The sequence below is a fragment of the Suncus etruscus genome, chromosome 7 (genome assembly GCF_024139225.1).
Source record: "Suncus etruscus isolate mSunEtr1 chromosome 7, mSunEtr1.pri.cur, whole genome shotgun sequence".
Taxonomy (NCBI): Eukaryota; Metazoa; Chordata; class Mammalia; order Eulipotyphla; family Soricidae; genus Suncus; species Suncus etruscus.
This window is the reverse complement of record NC_064854.1, coordinates 94835352-94854424: the sequence shown is the minus strand read 5'-3', so window position 1 is coordinate 94854424 and position 19073 is coordinate 94835352. Positions and strand designations below refer to the sequence as shown.

At 40.4% G+C, this 19073-nt stretch overlaps 1 protein-coding gene and 1 non-coding gene across 7 annotated transcripts in view; both read right to left on the bottom strand.

Moving 5' to 3' along the window:
• Positions 1-19073, bottom strand: part of NCOR1 (nuclear receptor corepressor 1) — a 170247-nt gene that overhangs the window by 142864 nt on the left and 8310 nt on the right. For all 6 annotated transcript variants that reach the window (XM_049776733.1, XM_049776734.1, XM_049776738.1 and 3 more), the window contains exons 3-4: positions 15612-15804; positions 8935-9117 (exon numbers count right to left, since the gene is read on the bottom strand). In XM_049776733.1, the coding sequence (XP_049632690.1) occupies positions 8935-9117; positions 15612-15804 (376 nt within the window). The remainder of the gene's footprint in view (positions 1-8934; positions 9118-15611; positions 15805-19073) is intronic.
• Positions 2101-2207, bottom strand: LOC126015165 (U6 spliceosomal RNA). The gene has a single exon (XR_007498057.1). It is a non-coding gene; the product is annotated as a U6 spliceosomal RNA (small nuclear RNA).

Sequence of the window (19073 nt, the reverse complement as noted above, 5' to 3'; positions counted from 1 at the left end):
GTGATTGGGTGGTGTTCTTTACATGACTGAAACCCAAACACAATCATGTATGTAATAAAGTTGGTTAAATAAAAAAAAAAAAAAGAAGAAGAAGAAGATTGGTGGTTCGAATCCAAGCCTGCCAGGAGCGATTTCTGAGCGTAGAGCCAGGAGTAACCCCTGAGCGCTGCCAGGTGTGACCCAAAAACAAAAAACAAAAAAACCACTTCCAGGTCAGGGCGATAGCACAGAAGTAAGGCATTTGCCTTGCTCCCAGCCAACACATGAAGGACCCCGGTTCAAATTCCACATCTCACATGGTCCCCTGAACCTGCCAGGAGTGACTTCTGAGCTCAGAGTCAGGAGTAACCCCTGAGCACCACTGGTATGACCCAAAACAAACCAAAAAAAAAACACCCAACCCAAATAAATAAACCAAAAACCACTTCCATTTTGGAACTAAAAGTACCTTTGCAGAATTTTATCTGCTAATTTAAAAGAATATATTGAACTATGAGAGATCAATTTCAGGGAAATGAGTTTTCTATCTATGCTTCATATCTTGCTCTTTTAGAGGGCATTCTTTTAGAATCCTTTTTAAAGAGGTATAAAGAAATGACTAAACAAGTTCCAGGAAATTAAATTTTATTCTTAAAACTAAAGAAAGTCCTGGGACAAAACAGCGAATAAAATGCTGATTTGTGGGCCCGGAGAGATAGCACAGCAGTGTTTGTTTGCCTTGCAAGCAGCCGATCCAGGACCAAAGGTGGTTGGTTCGAATCCCGGTGTCCCATGTGGTCCTCCCGTGCCTGCCAGGAGCTATTTCTGAGCAGACAGCCAGGAGTAACCCCTGAGCACTGCCGGGTGTGGCCCAAAAACCAAAAAAAAAAAAAGCTGATTTGTTCCTTTATCTAAATATTATAAAAATGTCAATATTGTAAAAATAAATGAAGTTTATTTCTACTGAAATTAACATGAGTAAATATTGCTGTTTCTATCGAGCTATGTCATATCTATTTCCTCATTGTCTTTCATATTCCCTAATATTTGGAGCTCCTAATAGACATACAATATATTTTATTATTTTAAATTATTGTAGTGGCTCATATACTATTGAGCTACATATAACACATGAATTATCTCAACTTATACAATTATATGATCTAACATGCTATTTGTCAATTTACAAATGAAAAATGTGGTGAGGGAGAAGGAAAAGAAGAAAAGGGAAGGAGAAAGAGAAAAGGGGTGTGGGAGTTGTCTCCCCAAGACCTGGAAGCGATCCCCTAAATAACGGGGATAGTGCAACTAACAAACTTTATTAGTGACCCAGCTTATTCTATAAATAAAATGCTTTTATCTCGCTGGGAACATCTTAAGCTAAACTAACCTAAGCAATTAGCAAACACCTAGCAGAAAATGAGATATGGTAAGAACAACATATTTTTGGTATACTAGGGAAGCCTTGGAGGGGGTAGTCATGCAGGCCTCATCAGGAATATTTCAATGAAGCTCTTCAACCAAGTCCATGGAGGACTTTCTCCTCCATCCTGCTTTCCCCACAGCCCTCTCTTATGGCCATGTTTCCACAAGAGGTAAGAAAGGAAGGAAGAAAAGGAGAGGAGAAGGAAAAATGATGGGGGGTAGATGGTACAATCAGACCCACTGAGACTTAAACTAGCATAAATGTAATGTGATTTAAAAAGTACAGTCAGACAAATACACACACACACCCTCTCTATTAGTTTATTTCTAGATCACACCAGGCAATGCTCAGGGCCTACTCATTTAATGTGACTTACAGAGTCAGTCTCTCTTCTCTCTCCCCTCGTGTCCCCTCCTCCCCTCTTGCTAGCTCTCACTCTTGCTCACACCAGGCCTCGTTTCTGGCTGTGCACTCACAGATCACTCCCAAAGATGTTCAAAAGACCATGCAGAGTACCAGTGATGAAACTTGCCATGTGAAACTCCAGTCACTGTACTAGTCTCATTGTACTCCATAGTCACTCTTCTTCAGTCCCTAAATAACAGAATTAGAAGCAATCCTGCCCAGGCTCAGGGATCGCAAATGTGTGTGTGCATGCGTGCATGTGTGTCGCATTTTTGAGCAAGAGAATTTTTTTTAATATGGAATGCTTCACGAATTTGCATATCATCCTTGCGCAGGGGCCATGCTAATCTTCTCTGTATTGTTCGAATTTTAGTATATGTGCTGCCGAAGTGAGCACACAAGAGATTTTTTTTTTTTTTTTTTTTTTTTTTTTTTTTTTTTTGGTGTTTGGGTCACACCCGGCGGTGCTCAGGGGTTACTTTTGGCTGTCTGCTCAGAAATAGCTCCTGGCAGGCACGGGGGACCATATGGGACACCGGGATTCGAACCAACCACCTTAGGTCCTGGATCGTCTGCTTGCAAGGCAAATGCCGCTGTGCCATCTCTCCGGGCCCACAAGAGAATATTTTTAAGTGACCGAGCAGATCTGAATATGAGCCAAATAAATACTATAGCAAGAAAAACATAGTATAGGAAAAAATAGAAAAATCAGGGACCAAGAATAATAATAAAGCAGGTAGGGTACTGACTTGCAGGCAGACAACCCAGTTTAATCAATCCCAGCACCCCAATGGATTTCCCAAGTACCACCAGAAAGGATCCCTGAGCATACAGCCATGAGTAAGCCCTAGCACTGCTGAGTGTGGTCCAAATACAAAACAAAAACAAAAACCTGTAATATATATGTGAATACATTAGTACTGTTGAAAAGAAATTCTAACAAAGACAAAAATAAAGAAACTTTCCACAATGAACCTAAAGAAGCAAACACAAGAAAGATACAAAATTAAGAAACATGGTGGTATATCTGCACTTAGCCAGCTCCAGGCGCATCCTGGTCTCAAGAAATATGAACTAAGGTTCAAAAAATCATGAGCATCCCAGCCACAAAACTAAAAATGAACACTCTTAGAAGGAGAGGCAGGCCAAACGTCCACCTTATCGAAGCCAGGCCAGTTTCATTCACCACCTACAACCATTGCTTCATCAATGGCCCAACTTAACCACTGATCTCTGTAGAGACACCAAACTGACACAAAATCCAGGCATTTTAATATTTGGGCTGATAACATTTAGGAATGAGTGTGGGCACCCCACACACACACAAACATACACAACCTTCTTGTACTTCCAGAAGGTCTGGTAGCTGAAATCACAGCCCACAAAGCCACATATTACCCACAAAGTTAGAATTACTAGACCAACAACTCCAAATTTTTCCAATACTGTCATCCCTGTAAGAGTGCATCAATTTAGACATTAACGTGTATTTGAAGCCACCTAATATTCAGAAACAAAGCAAATAACCAAAAGATCAAATAGCTTAAAAAATATAGCAACGGGGGCCGGGCGGTGGTGCAAGAGGTAAGGTGCCTGCCTTGCCTGCACTAGCCTTGGACGGACCACAGTTCGATCCCCGGCGTCCCATATGGTCCCCCAAGCCAGGAGCAACTTCTGAGCGCATAGCCAGGAGTAACCCCTGAGCGTTACCGGGTGTGGCCCAAAAATCAAAAAAAATATATATATATATAGCAATGACTTAATGACCTCAATAATTTTACAAATTTCCTTTTTTCTGTACCTTTAAAAATATATATTCTTAAATTTTTATGAAATTTAAAAGAATAATTTCATTATCACTTATCTATATGCAAGCAACATAAAATATAGTATTTTGTGCCTGCTAAGGAGGTAGGCTTAGAAATGAGTGGGAATCTGGGGACAATGGAGAAGGAAATTTTACTTTGGTTCTGGGATTGGTGTTGAATCATGAAACTATGTAATACATTGTCATATTGGAGGGGGGAAGGGGGGTAAGAGGGAAGAAAACGAGGAAAATGGGTAAGAAGGAGGAAGAGCAAGAGGGGGAGGGGGAGGGGGAGGGGGAAGAGGAGAGGAAGAATAAAGAAACATGATGGTAATCTTGGAAGAGAGGCCAAGCTGATGCAACTCACAGTTGGCTTCACTAGATCAACTCACTAGATCAATTCCACATCCCATATGCTCCCCTTTCAGGAGTGATTTCTTTATATATATTTAATCACCATGATTACAAATATGATTGTAGTTGGGTTTCAGTCATAAACAGAACACTCCCCTTCACCAGTACAACATTCCCACCACTAATGCTTTTCCATCTTTTTCCTCCCCCACCCCACTTGTATTCTAGACAGGCATTCTATCTCTCTTACTCATTAACATTGCCATAATAATTGTTAGTTATTTCTCAAACTCCACTCACCACTCTTTGTGGTGAACTTCATATCATGAGACGGTCCTTTCGGGCCTCATCACTATTGTTTCTGGACATTATTACAATAATGTCTTTTATTTTTCTTAAAACCCATAGATGACGGAGACTATTCTATGAGTGCTGGCGGGTGTGACCCCCCCCCAAAAAAAAAAGAAAAAAGAAGTAATTCTTGAGTGAAATGTTTTTTTTGTTTTGTTTTGGTTTGGTTTGGTTTTTGGGCCACACCCTGTGACGCTCAGGGGTTACTCCTGGCTGTGTGCTCAGAAGTTGCTCCTGGCTTGGGGGACCATATGGGACACCGGGGGATCGAACCGCGGTCCGTCCAAGGCTAGCGCAGGCAAGGCAGGCACCTTACCTTTAGCGCCACCGCCCGGCCCTTGAGTGAAATGTTTAAGAAAAATCTCTCCGTAAAGAAATCTGAACAGGATACTATAACCCCTCCCCCCCCAAAAAATAGCACAAAATGGTCTACTCAAAACCATAAACATCATAACCAAAATCAAAAATCCATTTTTTTGTTTTTTTGTTTTGGGCCACACCTGGTGATGCACAGGGATTACTCCTGGCTATGTGCTTAGAAACTGCTCCTGGCTTAGGGGACCATATGGGACACCAGATATCAAACCCAGGTCAGTCCTGGGTCAGCCTCATGCAAGGCAAACACCCTACAGCTGTGCTATTGCTCTGGCTCAAAAATCCTTTCTTTTTTTTTTTTAAATAAGAAGAAATAAAAATGGCCGGGCGGTGGCGCTAAAGGTAAGGTGCCTGCCTTGCCTGCGCTAGCCTTGGATGGACCGCGGTTCGATCCCCCGGTGTCCCATATGGTCCCCCAAGCCAGGAGCAACTTCTGAGCACATAGCCAGGAGTAACCCCTGAGCATTACCGGGTGTGGCCCAAAAATAAAAATAAAAAAAAAAAAGAAGGAATAAAACTATTATACCCAAAGGACCAGACTTATAGAAGACATTAAAGCAAAAGTTCAGAAAATAGTCCTAACAGTTCTAGACACAATCAAGCACAAAAATATGGGGACCGGGACCGGAGAGATAACATGGAGGTAAGGCGTTTGCCTTTCATGCAGGAGGTAATCGGTTTGAATCCCGATGTTCCATATGGTCCCCCGTGCCTGCCAGGAGCAATTTCTGAGCGTGGAGCCAGGAATAACCCCTGAGCACTGCCAGGTGTGACCCAAAAACCACAAAAAAAAAAGGGGGGGGGACCAAGCTTTCACTGTAAAAAACTCTAAAGCTGGGGTCTCAAACTCACGGCCCGCGGGGCATTTGTGGCCCTCTATACAACATTTTGTGGCCCGCAGCCATCCTTCAAATATCTCAGCATTCACGATTATTCGCTTACCAAATAATCGCAATAAAAATCGCATTAGTAAGAAAATAAATCGCATTAAACATTTGCATACCTCAAACAGAACTGCTTGGGGTATGCAAATATTTAATGTGATTTTTTTTCCTACTAATGCGATTTTTTTTTTTTTTTTTTTTTTTTTTTGGTTTTTGGGCCACACCCGTTTGACGCTCAGGGGTTACTCCTGGCTATGTGCTCAGAAATCGCCCCTGGCTTGGGGGGACCATATGGGACGCCGGGGGATCGAACCGCGGTCCTTCCTTGGCTAGCGCTTGCAAGGCAGACACCTTACCTCCAGCGCCACCTACCCGGCCCCCCTAATGCGATTTTTATTGTGAATATTCAGTAAGCAAAATTCCTTATGCGGCCCTGCCTCACCCCGACTTTGCCTCCTGCGGCCCCCAGGTAAATTGAGTTTGAGACCCCTGCCCTAAAGACTCTATCAAAAGGCTTCTAAAAACAATAGATTCATATAGCAAAGTGGCAGGCTACAAAATTAACATTCAAAAATCAAAGGCCTTCTTATACACCAATAGTGATAGAGAAGAAATAGACATAAAAAAAACACCCATTCACATTAGTGTCACACAAACTCAAATATCTTGGAGTCAACTTAACTAAAGATGTGAAGGACCTATACAAGAAAACTGTAAAACCCTGCTTCAAGAAATAAAAGAGGACACAAGGAAATGAAGACACATACCCTGCTCATGGATTAGCAGGACTAACATCATTAAAATGGCAATACTCTCCAAAGCATTGTATAGATTTAATGCAATCTCTCTAAGGATACCCATGACATTCTTCAAAGAAGTGGATCAAATACTCTTTTTTTTTTTTTTTTTTTTTTTTTTTTTTGTGGTTTTTGGGTCACACCCGGCAGTGCTCAGGGGTTACTCCTGGCTCCATGCTCAGAAATTGCTCCTGGCAGGCATGGGGGACCATATGGGACGCTGGGATTCGAACCGATGACCTCTTGCATGAAAGGCAAACGCCTTACCTCCATGCTATCTCTCCAGCCCGGATCAAATACTCTTAAAACTCATTTGGAACAACAGACACCCACAAATAGCTAGAGCAACCCTTGGGAAAAAAAGAGTATGGCGGTATCACTTTCCCAAACTTAAATTGTATTACAAAGCTATAGTCATTAAAACAGCATGGTACTGGAGTAAAGACAGACCCTCAGATCAATGGAATAGACTTCAATATTCAGAGAATGTGGCCCAGATATACAATCAATTAATCTTCAATAAAGCGACAAGAAATGCAAAATGAAGCAAGGAAAGCCTCTTCAACAAGAGGTGTTAGAACAACTGGTGAGCCGCTTGCAAAAAGTAAACTCAGACCTACATCTAACTCCATGCACAAAGGTCAAATCCAAATAGATTAAAGACCTGGATATCAGATCCAAAACCATAGAACAACATGTAGGTAAAACACTCCATGACACTGAGACTAAAGGCATCTTCAAGGTGGAAACAGCACTCTCCATACAAGTGGAAACAGAGATAAACAGATGAAATTATATTAAGCTGAGAAGCTTCTGTACCTCAAAGGAGAAAGTACCTAGGATATAAAAGACACCTACAGAATGAGAGAAACTATTCACCCAATACCTATCAAACAAGGGGCTAATATCTAACTATACAAGGTACTGACAAAACAAGAAAAAAAAATCTAGCTCCATCAAAAAATGGGGAGATGAAAAATGAACAGACAATATCTCAAAGAAGATATACAAATGGCAAAAAAGGCACATTAAAAAATGTTCCACATCACTATTTATCAGGGAGATGCAAATCAAAGCAACAATGAGGTACTATCTCATGCCACAGAGACTGGCACATATCACAAAGAGCAAAAACAGTAAGTGCTGGCGGGATGTGGGGAGAAAGGAACTCTCATTCACTGCTGGTGAGAATGCTGTCTAGTTCAACTTTTATGGAAATCAAAAAATTGGAAATTGAGCTCCCATCTGATCCAGCTATACCACTCCTAGGGGAACACAAAAATACAATACAAAAATCCCTTCCTCACACCTATATTCATCACAGCACTATTTATAATAGCCAGATTTTGGAAACAACCAAGATGCCCTTCAACAAATGAATGGCTAAAGAAACTGTAGTTCATATATACACAATGGATTATCATGCAGCCGTCAGGAGAGATGAATTCATGAAATTTTCCTATACATGGATGAACATGGAAACTATTATGATGAGTGAAATAAGTCAGAGGGAGAGAGAAACACAGAATAATCTCACCTATCTATGGGTTTTAAGGAAAATAAAAGACATTATTGTAATAATGCCCAGAGATGTGAGGCTGAAGGACCAGTCATGATATGAAGCTCACCTCGAGGAGGGGTGAGTGCAGCTAGAATACTAACAACTACCAAGACAATGTTAATATGTGAGAGAAGTAGAATACTTGTCTTGAAGACAGGCGGGGGTTGCGCAACTCAGACCTCTGGAATCACTCCTAATAGGACTATACAGAGTGCTAAAAATTAAACCCAGGTTAATCACAAGCAAGGTAACCAACGATGGCCATCTTGGGGAACATGATCCAGAAAATCACTTTACATGTAAACCAAAAACATAGCAACAGTATGAAATAGCAACTAAATTTAAACAACTTATAAGATCAATGCTCAGGGGTTACTCCTGGTTCTGCACTCAGATTTACTCCTGACAGGGCTTGGGGACCATATGGAATACTAAAGATTGAAGCCAGGTAAACTGCATACAAGGCAAATGCCCTACCTGCTGTACTATCACTCCAGCCCCAAGTTCTGCTATTTAAAATCAAGCAATGTGGGCAGGAGCAACAGCACATTTGCCTTGAAGCAGTTGTCCTGGGTTTGATGCCCAATATTCCATATGGCACCCTGAACACCACCAGGAATAAACCCTGAGCACAGAGTCAGGAGTAACCCCTGAACACTATCAGGTGTGCCTCCCTCCCAAAAAATAAACAACCTGACTGAAAAACTAACAGTAAATAGGCTACAGAGAGTAAGGAACTTATACTATAAAGCCAACCCTAACTTGAATCTTCCATACAGATAAGTCCCTCAAAAGCACTATCAGGGTCAGTCCTGACAAGTAGTAGATATGACCCAAATCCCTCTCATGTACTCTCCCCCAAAAAACTAAAATAAGTGCAAAAACAGAAACAAAGCAAATCAAACATATAGATATTACTTCTTTTGTCCATGTTCTCTATAGGGGTAAAAAACCATCTTCTTAGATTATATTAAAAACTAAAATCAAACACTTACTTGTTTCTTTTTCAACTTAAAAATCTGCTGTTCTACTTTTGCAATTTCTCGATCTACACGATCCATACTCTGTATTAACTCTTCCTTTGAAAGTTTTGAAGGGGAAGCATTTTGATCATCTCCACATGGCTGTCCAGATATCGGAGAAGATGGAGCTTCATGTTTGCCTACAAATGCTGGATCCTTTAGAAGAGAAAATTAAGAACCATTAATTCTGATATAACAACTCTTAATAATAATTCCAAAAGTGTTATAAATTGATGCCCTACCTCAACAACAAAAATTTTTTTTTTGTTTTTGGGTCACATCTTGCTGCGCTCAGGGGTTACTCCTGGCTATGCACTCAGAAATCACCCCTGGCAGGCTCAGGGGACCATGTGGGATGCCGGGATTCAAACTGCCATCTGTCCTGTGTTCGTTGCTTGCAAGGCAAACGCCTTACTGCTGTGCTATTGCTTCGGCCCCACAAAAAATTTTTTTAGTAAAATTAAAAAGAATAATGTATTCATCACTAAATCAATGTTAACATCAAGATTTCCTTAACTGGGGAGAAAAAGTTCAAAAATATAGGTGTTTTTTTTTTTCTTTTTGGTTTTTGGGTCACAGCCGGCAGTGCTCAGGGGTTACTCCTGGCTTGTAGACTCAGAAATAGCCCCTGGCAGGCACAGGGGACCATATGGGATGCCAGGATTCAAACCACTGTCCTTCTGCATGCAAGGCAAATGCCTAACCTCCATGCTATCTCTCTGGCCCCCTCAAAAATATAGCTGAGTCATGTATGCTATTTCTCTACATGGTAATCCATAGTAGAGGTTTTCATCCCTCAGACCCATAAACTCTACTGATGTTTACAATACTTTTAACCATTTTCAAAGATACTAAAAACTTTACAGAGTAAGTCTGCAAAGTAGGTAATCAATCTATTTTTTTTTTTAAAGGACTGGAAAGTACCTGTGGGACTCGAACCACCAGAGGTCATTGGTTTCAAAGCAAAGCTTTGTGACTGCAAAGTAACTGCTGAGTTAAGGTCAGTCCAAGGTAACCAATCTAAAGTTAGCAATAATAATAAAAACAAAAAATCAAAGGGAACTTAAATTGAAAAAGAAATTAAACTCACCTGCTTGCAGATGACATTATAAGATACAGAGCGATTAACAATTCCATTTAAAAAAAAAAAAAACTCTTAGAGGCCGGACAGATTGAACAGCAGTAGGGTGTTTGCCTTACACAAGGCCGATCAAGGACCAAAGGTGGTTCTATTCCCGGCATCCATATGGTCCCCTGAGCCTGCCAGGGCAATTTCTGAGTGCAGAAACAGGAGTAATCCCTGAGCATCACCGGGTGTGACCCTCCCCAAAAAAAAAAAATCTCTTGGAAATAATAATATGAACACAGCAAAGTAAGAGATTACAAAAATCAACACAAAAAATAATCTGTGTATTTCTATATGCAAATAATAAACTAGAAGAAAAAGAACTCAAAACTAATAACTCCATTGAAAAGCAGGTCCAAGGGACTAGAGAAAGAGTACAGTGAGTAGGTGCTTGTCTTACTTTTGCTTACCTAGGGTCAATCCCCAACTCCTAAATAGTCCCCCTAAGCTCGAGGAGTAATTCCTTGAGCACAGAGAAAGGAAGGAAGAAGGGAGGGACATCCAAAACATCTAACACTTAGGAATCAATGTAACACAGAATGTTAAGGACTTAAAAAATCAGAAACTGTCATTATAGAAAAATAAAAATAGAACAATAGGAAATGGAAAAATATTACATGTTAATAAACTAGAAGAATTAACACTATCAAAATAACCATCCTATCCAAAGCATTATACAAATACAAGTCCTTCTGACATTCCATAATATTCTTCAAGGATGTAGAATTGGGGCCAGAGCAAGAGCATGGAGGTAGGGCATTTGCCTTCCATGCAGAAGGACGGTAGTTCAAATTCCATCATCCCATATGGTCCCCTGAACCTGCCAGGAGTGATTTCTGAGTGTAGAGCCATGAGTAACCCCTGAGCACTGCCTGTGTGACCCAAAAAAGACAAAACCAAAAAAAGGATGCAGAATTACTAAAATTTGTGATTGGATTAAGAATTGGGGCTAGGGCCAGAGAGACAGAACAGCAGTAAGGCATTTGCCTTGTATGCAGAAGGATGGTGGTTTGAATCCCAGCATCCCATATGGTACCCCAAGCCTGCTGGGGGCGATTTCTGGGCATAGAGCCAGGAGTAACCCCTGAGAGCTGCTGGGTGTGACCCAAAAAGCAAAAATAAATAAATAAATAAAATAATTGAGGCTAGAACATAGTATAGAAGTTAGGGCACATGCCTAGCAAGTGCTTGACCTAAGTTCACTTTGAGCACATGATCCCCTACCAGAACTACCCCAGAGCCCAAGCAGCATCCTGTCCATTGGTAGTTGGCCAAGAATTAACAGTGGAACGACAACCCTCTTGAGCACCACCTGGGAGGCCCCCACCACCAAAGAAACAAATTGTATTCAAAATCTCCCTAAGTAGCCAAAGCTAGTCTGAGAAAAAAAAAAAATAGAAGATGGGAGGCACTGTATTTCCTAACTTTAAATAACACTTATAAAACTATAAAAAGGTAAACAATGTGGTACTGAAATAAAGACTTTTGGGCCAGAGATAAAACTCATATAGAGGCCAGAGCAAAAGTATAGCATAGAGCATTTGCATTGCATGCAGTTGATCTGGGTTCGATCCCCAGCATTCCAAATGGTCCCCTGAAACCAATAGAACTAATTCCTGAGTGCAGAGGCAGGGATAACCCTTGAATAATGCTGTGCTGGCCTCAAAACAAAAAGTACACAAAATAAAACAAACTCTCATATATAAGGATAGTTAATCTATAACAATGGGGATTGGTGCACAGGGATAGATAAATTGTATAGGTAACCACACATCAAAAAATGAAACTGATCCATATCTTATATACCATAAACAAAATGATTCAAAGTGAGGGCTGTACTGATAGTACAGCCTGGTAGGGTATTTGCTTTGCACAGGAGGAGGAAGGGAGATTGAACCAGCCAGGATTCAATCCCCCACATCCCATATGGTCCCAATCCAAGCCAGGAATGACCCCTGGGCAAGGACCAGGAGTAAATCCTAAGCACAGTTAGGTAAGGGCAGCCCCACTCTCAGGAAAAAAGAAAAACCACCAAAACAATCTTCTATATAAAACCAGAATCTATAAAATACATTGACTGAGGAAAACAGAAGGAACTCTCTAGAATATGAACTTCAGAGATGTCTTCAACGATTTGATCCCATTGGCAAAAGTAACAAAAACAAAATAAAAAAGACAACGTCAAATTTGAAAGTTTTTGATTGAAAAGAAATTCAGGCTAAAAATAAAGATTTCTTACTGCATGGGAGAAAATAATTGCATACAATGCACTGGTTAAAGAGCTAATAACCGGGCCCGGAGAGATAGCACAGCAGCGTTTGCCTTGCAAGCAGCCGATCCAGGACCAAAGGTGGTTGGTTGGAATCCTGGTGTCCCATATGGTCCCCCGTGCCTGCCAGGAGCTATTTCTGAGCAGACAGCCAGGAGTAACCCCTGAGCACCACCGCGTGTGGCCCAAAAACCAAAAAAAAAAAAAAAAAAAAGAGCTAATAACCAAAATATATAAACCACTCAAAACATTCAATAACCAAAAAAGCCATAAACATGCCAAAATATGGGGAGAGAAGATGAACTTTCTTAAAGAGGACTTATAAGTGGACAGGAAGCATGTAAAAAATATTCACTGACTTATTATTTGAAAAATGCTCTCAAGGGGCCGGAGAGATAGCATGGAGGTAAGGCGTTTGTTTGCCTTTCATGCAGGAGGTCATCGGTTCGAATCCCGGCGCCCCATATGGTCCCCTGTGCCTGCCAGGAGCAATTTCTGAGCCGCAGGATATGATCTCACATCACTGAAAATGGCATATTTCAAAAAGACTGGCTACAACCAATGCTGGCACTGATGTAGTGAAAAAGGAACCCGCTTTACATGTTGGGAATGTCATCTGGTTCAGGATCTATGTAAATAATATGGAGTTTCTTTAAAAAGTAACAATAGAGGGGCCGGTAAGGTGTCTGCCTTGCAAGCGCTAGTGTAGGATGGACCGTGGTTCGACCTCCCCCTCCCCCCCATCTCATAAGGTCCCCCCAAGCCAAGGACGATTTCTGAACGCATAGCCAGGAGTGACCCCTAAGCGTCAAATGGGTGTGGCCCAAAAACAAACAAAAAGAAAAGTAGCAATAGAGGGGCCAGAGGGATAGAAGGAGGGGGCATTTGCCTTGCAAGTGACTGACCGGGTTCAACTCCCAGCATCCCAGATGGTCTCGTGAGCATCACTAGGAGTCATTTCTGAGAGCAGGACCATGACTAATCCCTGGGTGCCAAAGAGTGTGGCCCCAAAACAAAAGCAAAAAGCCAAAAAAACCCTTGGATTACAAAGCAGTATATGGAAGATGATGAAAAAAAAAATGGTGAACTAGAAGTAGCATAAGATCAGTGATGAAGGGTTGTAGGCAATTTGGTGATGGCAAGATGTTATAACCATGTACACCAAAAACAAACATTAACAGCATTGTAGCCATGTTACCTAAAACAAGTATAAAACAAAATAAAAGGTGAATAATGATTTCTGAGATCATGAACAAATTTTTATTTGAAGCATGTAATTATCCTATAAAGAATATATATGATATTAGAACTTAGAGAGGAAAAAAAAAGAATGAGACATGAATTTTGTTTCCACACTTACTTTTACTTGACACTTATTTTCTTGGCAATAAAATCAAAAGTTATTGGCTCTGTGGTTCAATGAATTAAAACACTTATCTAATATAAAACATTCCATTTTGACCCAACATATCACAATTAAAAAAAAGAATTTTTAAGATCCCTTTCAGCTGTTTAGAAAAAAAGAAAACATGACTGAGGCTGTTGATATAGTTCAGAATATTTGCTTGCATAGGAGGCATGGCCTTAACCTTTGGAGAAAATGGATCTTGAAACATTGGTAGAGGACACTTTGGTGTTGGGTATAGCGTTTCATTTTATGCCTGAAAGTCTACTTAATGTTATTATAATTATTTTAGCAAAATAGTTTTTGCTAAGAAAAATTTCGAGAAATGTTAGAAGAAAAAGAGAGATACATGTTTGAGAGAGAATGTGGATTTCTGCAGATGTGAGAGAAAGCGCTAAAATAACAGTATGGTACCCATACATGGTACGCAGTGACAACTGAAAAAGCAAAATAAAAACTATAGCTTGAAATTACACTACAGAAATTTAGTCTTGGTAAAAGACGCTATTTACTTTTTTCATCTTCTTTTATTTTTCTGAATAGAGCACATTTAGTCTTACTAACCAAATGATTATACTATATTTAAATGGTTAGGTGTGCTTCAAAATTCCCAGAGGCTTAACTAATTTTCAGCTTATTATAAAGAACTTCAGCATCTAACTTACTTGGAAAAATTTCAAGTTTACAGAAGTTTAGTGTAAGGTATAAAGGGTACTGATAATTTGTTCTTCATTCAGTTGTTACCATTTTACTCTATTTGTTTTCTCTTAATATGTGCACACACTTTTATTTGATATAATGAATTATTTGCAAATCTTATAGGGTTGAATAGATAACACAGTGGATAGAGTGCTTGCCTTACATGCAGCTAGCTGGCTCAGTACAATTCCCAACACCACATATGGACCTCTGATCACCACCAGGAGTAATCTCTGATCACATAAACAAAAGTAAGACCTGAGCACCACCAGCTATGGCCCAAAAACAAAAATAAAATAAGATAGAACATATATTCACTGTTTTTTGAATTAGCTGTTATTACATTAAAGAAAATCTAATATGAAAACATAAAATATGATAATAGGGGGCTGGAGAGATAGCATGGAGGTAAGGCGTTTGTTTGCCTTGCATGCAGAAGGATGGTGGTTCGAATCCCAGCATCCCATATGGTCTCCCGAGTCTGCCAGGAGCGATTTCTGAGCAAAGAGTCAGAAGTAACCCCTGAGCGCTGCTGGGTGTGACCCAAAAAAAAAAAAAAAAAAAAAGAAATAAAAAAAAAGATATGATAATAGGGTTGGGAGGGCCACCTGCAGCCATTAAAGTTATAGAACTTATGGAAAGAGTTAAACCAGAAAATGGAGGCAATATTAACAATTATAATAAGAGTTATTAATACTTTATAGTTAGGAGCCAGGGATTAAATCTCAATGACAGAGCATATGACACATATGTATGAGACTCAATCCCTGGTACTATAAAAATGTACATAGGGGCCTGGGAAATAGTTCAATAGTAATATGTCTTAATTTGATTCCTTGGCACTCTAAGGTCCCTTGAATACTGCCAGGTATAGCCCAGGAGACACCTAAACACAGGGAGGCCTGACAGTTCCTGAGCAAACCAACAGGCCGACAAGACACACCATAGCCTAACCTTTCAGAAGTGTCCAGGGCTCCCAAGCACTTTTAAGGGTAACAAATTAAATTTATAAAAACAAGAACAGAAAAAACAGCTTTTTACTTGCTGTAGTGCTAAACTTTACAGACTGATACAACTAGACTTTTCTTTAAGGAACTGAATATGACTAGATATTACCAACAACTCCAAAGGGTCTACAAGCAAACATTTACCTTCTTAGTATCAACAGAAGACCTTAACCCTTCTGGCAGTGTGTGCACTAATGGTAAGACTGCAGCACTGACACGCTGGAAATGGGAATCAGACACCTGCTCCAGCCGTGGTCGCTTGGATTCCAGTGAATCATGATCCACTGGGGATGGGCCTGGATGAAACTGTTCATATCCAGTTCTCCTTTCTTGAGGCCTAATACATACAAAGAAAACAAATATTTGAAAATCATTAAGTGATTCCCTACTACCATTCCTAGTAGGGTTTTAGAAATATATGAAAAGGTTACTTTCAAAATGAGTTCCAGCCTCTCTCTCCCCCAAGTTAGAAAAACATACATAATATCAAGCTTAAACTTTTCATTCAGGATCTCTTTTCACTCAAGGAACTTTCACATGATCTAAGTAGAGGCATATAAATCAAATATCTAATAATAATAAATCATAAATCTATTTCAAATTAAAAATGTATGACCCCAACATAATGTCATAACCTACAATTTAAGAAGCTAGACTAGGAACCAAAGAAACATTACAGTGGGTAAGTCTTGCACAGCTGACCTGTATTATAGCCCTGCAAGAATGATTCCTGAGTACCAAAGTATGGCCTCAAAACCCAAAAACAAACAAAAGAAATAAATAAGAAAGAAAGAAAATAAATGATAAAGTACTTTATTAAACTTCAAATTCTAACAGAAACTATTTCTTTACTTGCTGGAGAGATAGCTCAAAGAATGTTTTACATGCTGGAGGCCCAAGTTTGATGATCATTAGAATAAAGTGGTCCCCAGGGAACCTCTATAAGAAATCCCAGATTACCATGGAAGAAGTACCTAAGCCCTAACCATGTGATCCAAATCATAAAACCAAAAAGGGAGAGAAAAGAGTGTGATGGTATTAAAATATTTCAATTTGCAAATAATTTCCACTGTTAAAGATAGGAAATATTTTTATTCTGGGGCCGGAGAGATAGCTTGAAGGTAGGAATTTGCCTTTCATGCAGAAGGACAGTGGTTCTAATCCCAGCATCCCATATGGTCCCCCAAGCCTGCCAGGGGCGATTTGAGCCTAGAGCCAGGAGTAACCTGAACACTGGCGGGTGTGACCCCAAAATAAAAATTTATTCTGTATCATGATTACCATGATAGCTGATTTCAAGATAGATAGACAACACACTATTTTTTTAAAATCAATTAATAAAATTTGGTGCTGGAGTGATAGCACAGTGGTAGGGCATATGCCTTGCATGCGGCCGACTGGGGACTGACCGTGTCTGATCCCCAGCAACCCATATGGTCGCCCCAGCCTGCCAGGAGTGATTTCTGACACAGAGCTAGGAGTAACCCCTGAGGGCTGCCCCGTGTAGCAAAAAAAAAAAATTTTTTTTTCTGATTTGTTTGGGCTAACACCTGGCAATGCTCAGGGATTACTCCTGGTAGCCTCTGTACTATCACTCTGGCCCCTAAAAAGTTTTTAGAGAGAAGAGAAAAAAACAGAAAATCTCTTGGTAACTTATACATGGATACAAATTATGAAGCACCATAAAAACTTAAAGTCTGTTCAATAAAAATCCATTGCATTGGGGCTGGAGAGATAGCATGAGGTAGGGTGTTTGCTTTTCATGCAGAAGGACAGTGGTTCGAATCCCGGCATCCCATATGGTCCCCCGAGCCTGCCAGGAGTGATTTCTGAGCGTAGAGCCAGGAGTAACCCCAGAGTGCTGCCGCATGTGACCCAAAAACCAATAACCAAAAAAAAAAGAAAGAAATTGAGGCTAGAATGTATGTATGTATATATGTATGCATGTATGCATGTATGTATATAGGGGCTCTCCTGAAATGGGCTTACTCCTGGGTCTTCACTCAAGAATCACTTCTGTGGGCTCTGAGGATCACATGAGATGCTGGGCATTCTCTGGGTAGACAGTCTATAAGGCAAATGCTCTACCTCTGTACTATTGTTCCGGTGCCGCTCTTTTCCCTTCAATTGAAAGTATTTTGAAGGGCCCGGAGAGATAGTACAGCGGCATTTGCCTTGCAAGCAGCCGATCCAGGACCAAAGGTGGTTGGTTCGAATCCTGGTGTCCCATATGGTCCCCCGTGCCTGCCAGGAGCTATTTCTGAGCAGACAGCCAGGAGTAACCAGTGAGCATCGCCGGGTGTGGCCCAAAAAACCACAAAAAAAAAAAAAAAAAAAGAAAAAAGAAAGAAAGAAAGAAAGAATTTTGAAGTATATAATTTATTTATTTATTTATGAAAAATTAAAAAATATAGGGGCCGGAGAGATAGCACAGCAGTAGGGCATTTGCCTTGCATGCAGAAGGATGGTGGTTCAAATTCCAGCATCCCTAGAGTCCCCAGAGCCAGCCGGGGATGATTTCTGAGCGTAGAATCAGGAGTAGCCCCTGAGCGTTGCTGGGTGTGACCCAAAACAACAAAAAATTTAAAAATTGTAATACCAAATTGTTCATGATACAGTTTCAGGCATTGAGTGTTCCAACACCAGTGTGACCTTCTCATCACCATATTCCCTAGTTTCCCATCCACCACCACTCAGCCTACTTCCTTGTAGGCACAAACTAATTTGCTTCATATTCTTTGTTATAACACAAAGGCAAATGAAATTATTAAAACCTAGAACAATAAGAGTCAAATTGTGATAGCTGTTATATCTCACAATGGCATTAACTAAAGTGCTGGCTAGTGCTAGTTGAGTCTTCTGTGTTATTCTTTAAATTTAGCTTGCTGTTCATATGTGCAACTTTTCCATCAGATCTGCTGTGATCCTACTGGGCTGACAACACTATGAAACTAAAATATCTCCAGTTATTAAATCTCCTTTTTAGATTTGTTTCAGCAACTTTGTTTTAGTAGTTTTATTAAAAAAAATCATTTTGGGGGCCCGGAGAGATAGCACAGCAGCGTTTGCCTTGCAAACAGCCAATACAGGACCAAAGGTGGTTGATTCGAATCCTGGTGTCCCATATGGTCCCCCGTGCCTGCCAGGAACTATTTCTGAGCAGACAGCCAGGAGTAACCGCTGAGCACTGCCGGGTGTGGCCCAAAAACCAAAAAAAAATAAAAATAAAAATAAAATCATTTTGGGGCCAGGGCGGTGGCTCAGGGTGTAAGGCATCTGCCTTGCATGCACCAGCCTAGCATGGACAGCAGTTCGATCTCTGGGTGTGCCATATGGTCCCCCAAGCCAGGAGCAATTACTAAGCGAGTAGCCAGAAGTAACCCCTGATAGTCACTGGATGTGGCCCAAAACAAACAAAAAAACAAAGAAACAAAAAAAAAACCCACAACCCCCCCTCATTTCCACATTTCCAATGTGTATTCTATGTTTGCATTTGTTATTGTTTTTATTTTGGAACCAATTCTAGCAGCACTTGGAGGCTACTCCTAGCTTAGATCTTGCAAGGTAGTTGTTTGGGGGTAGGCATTGTTTGTGGGACCAAATGGT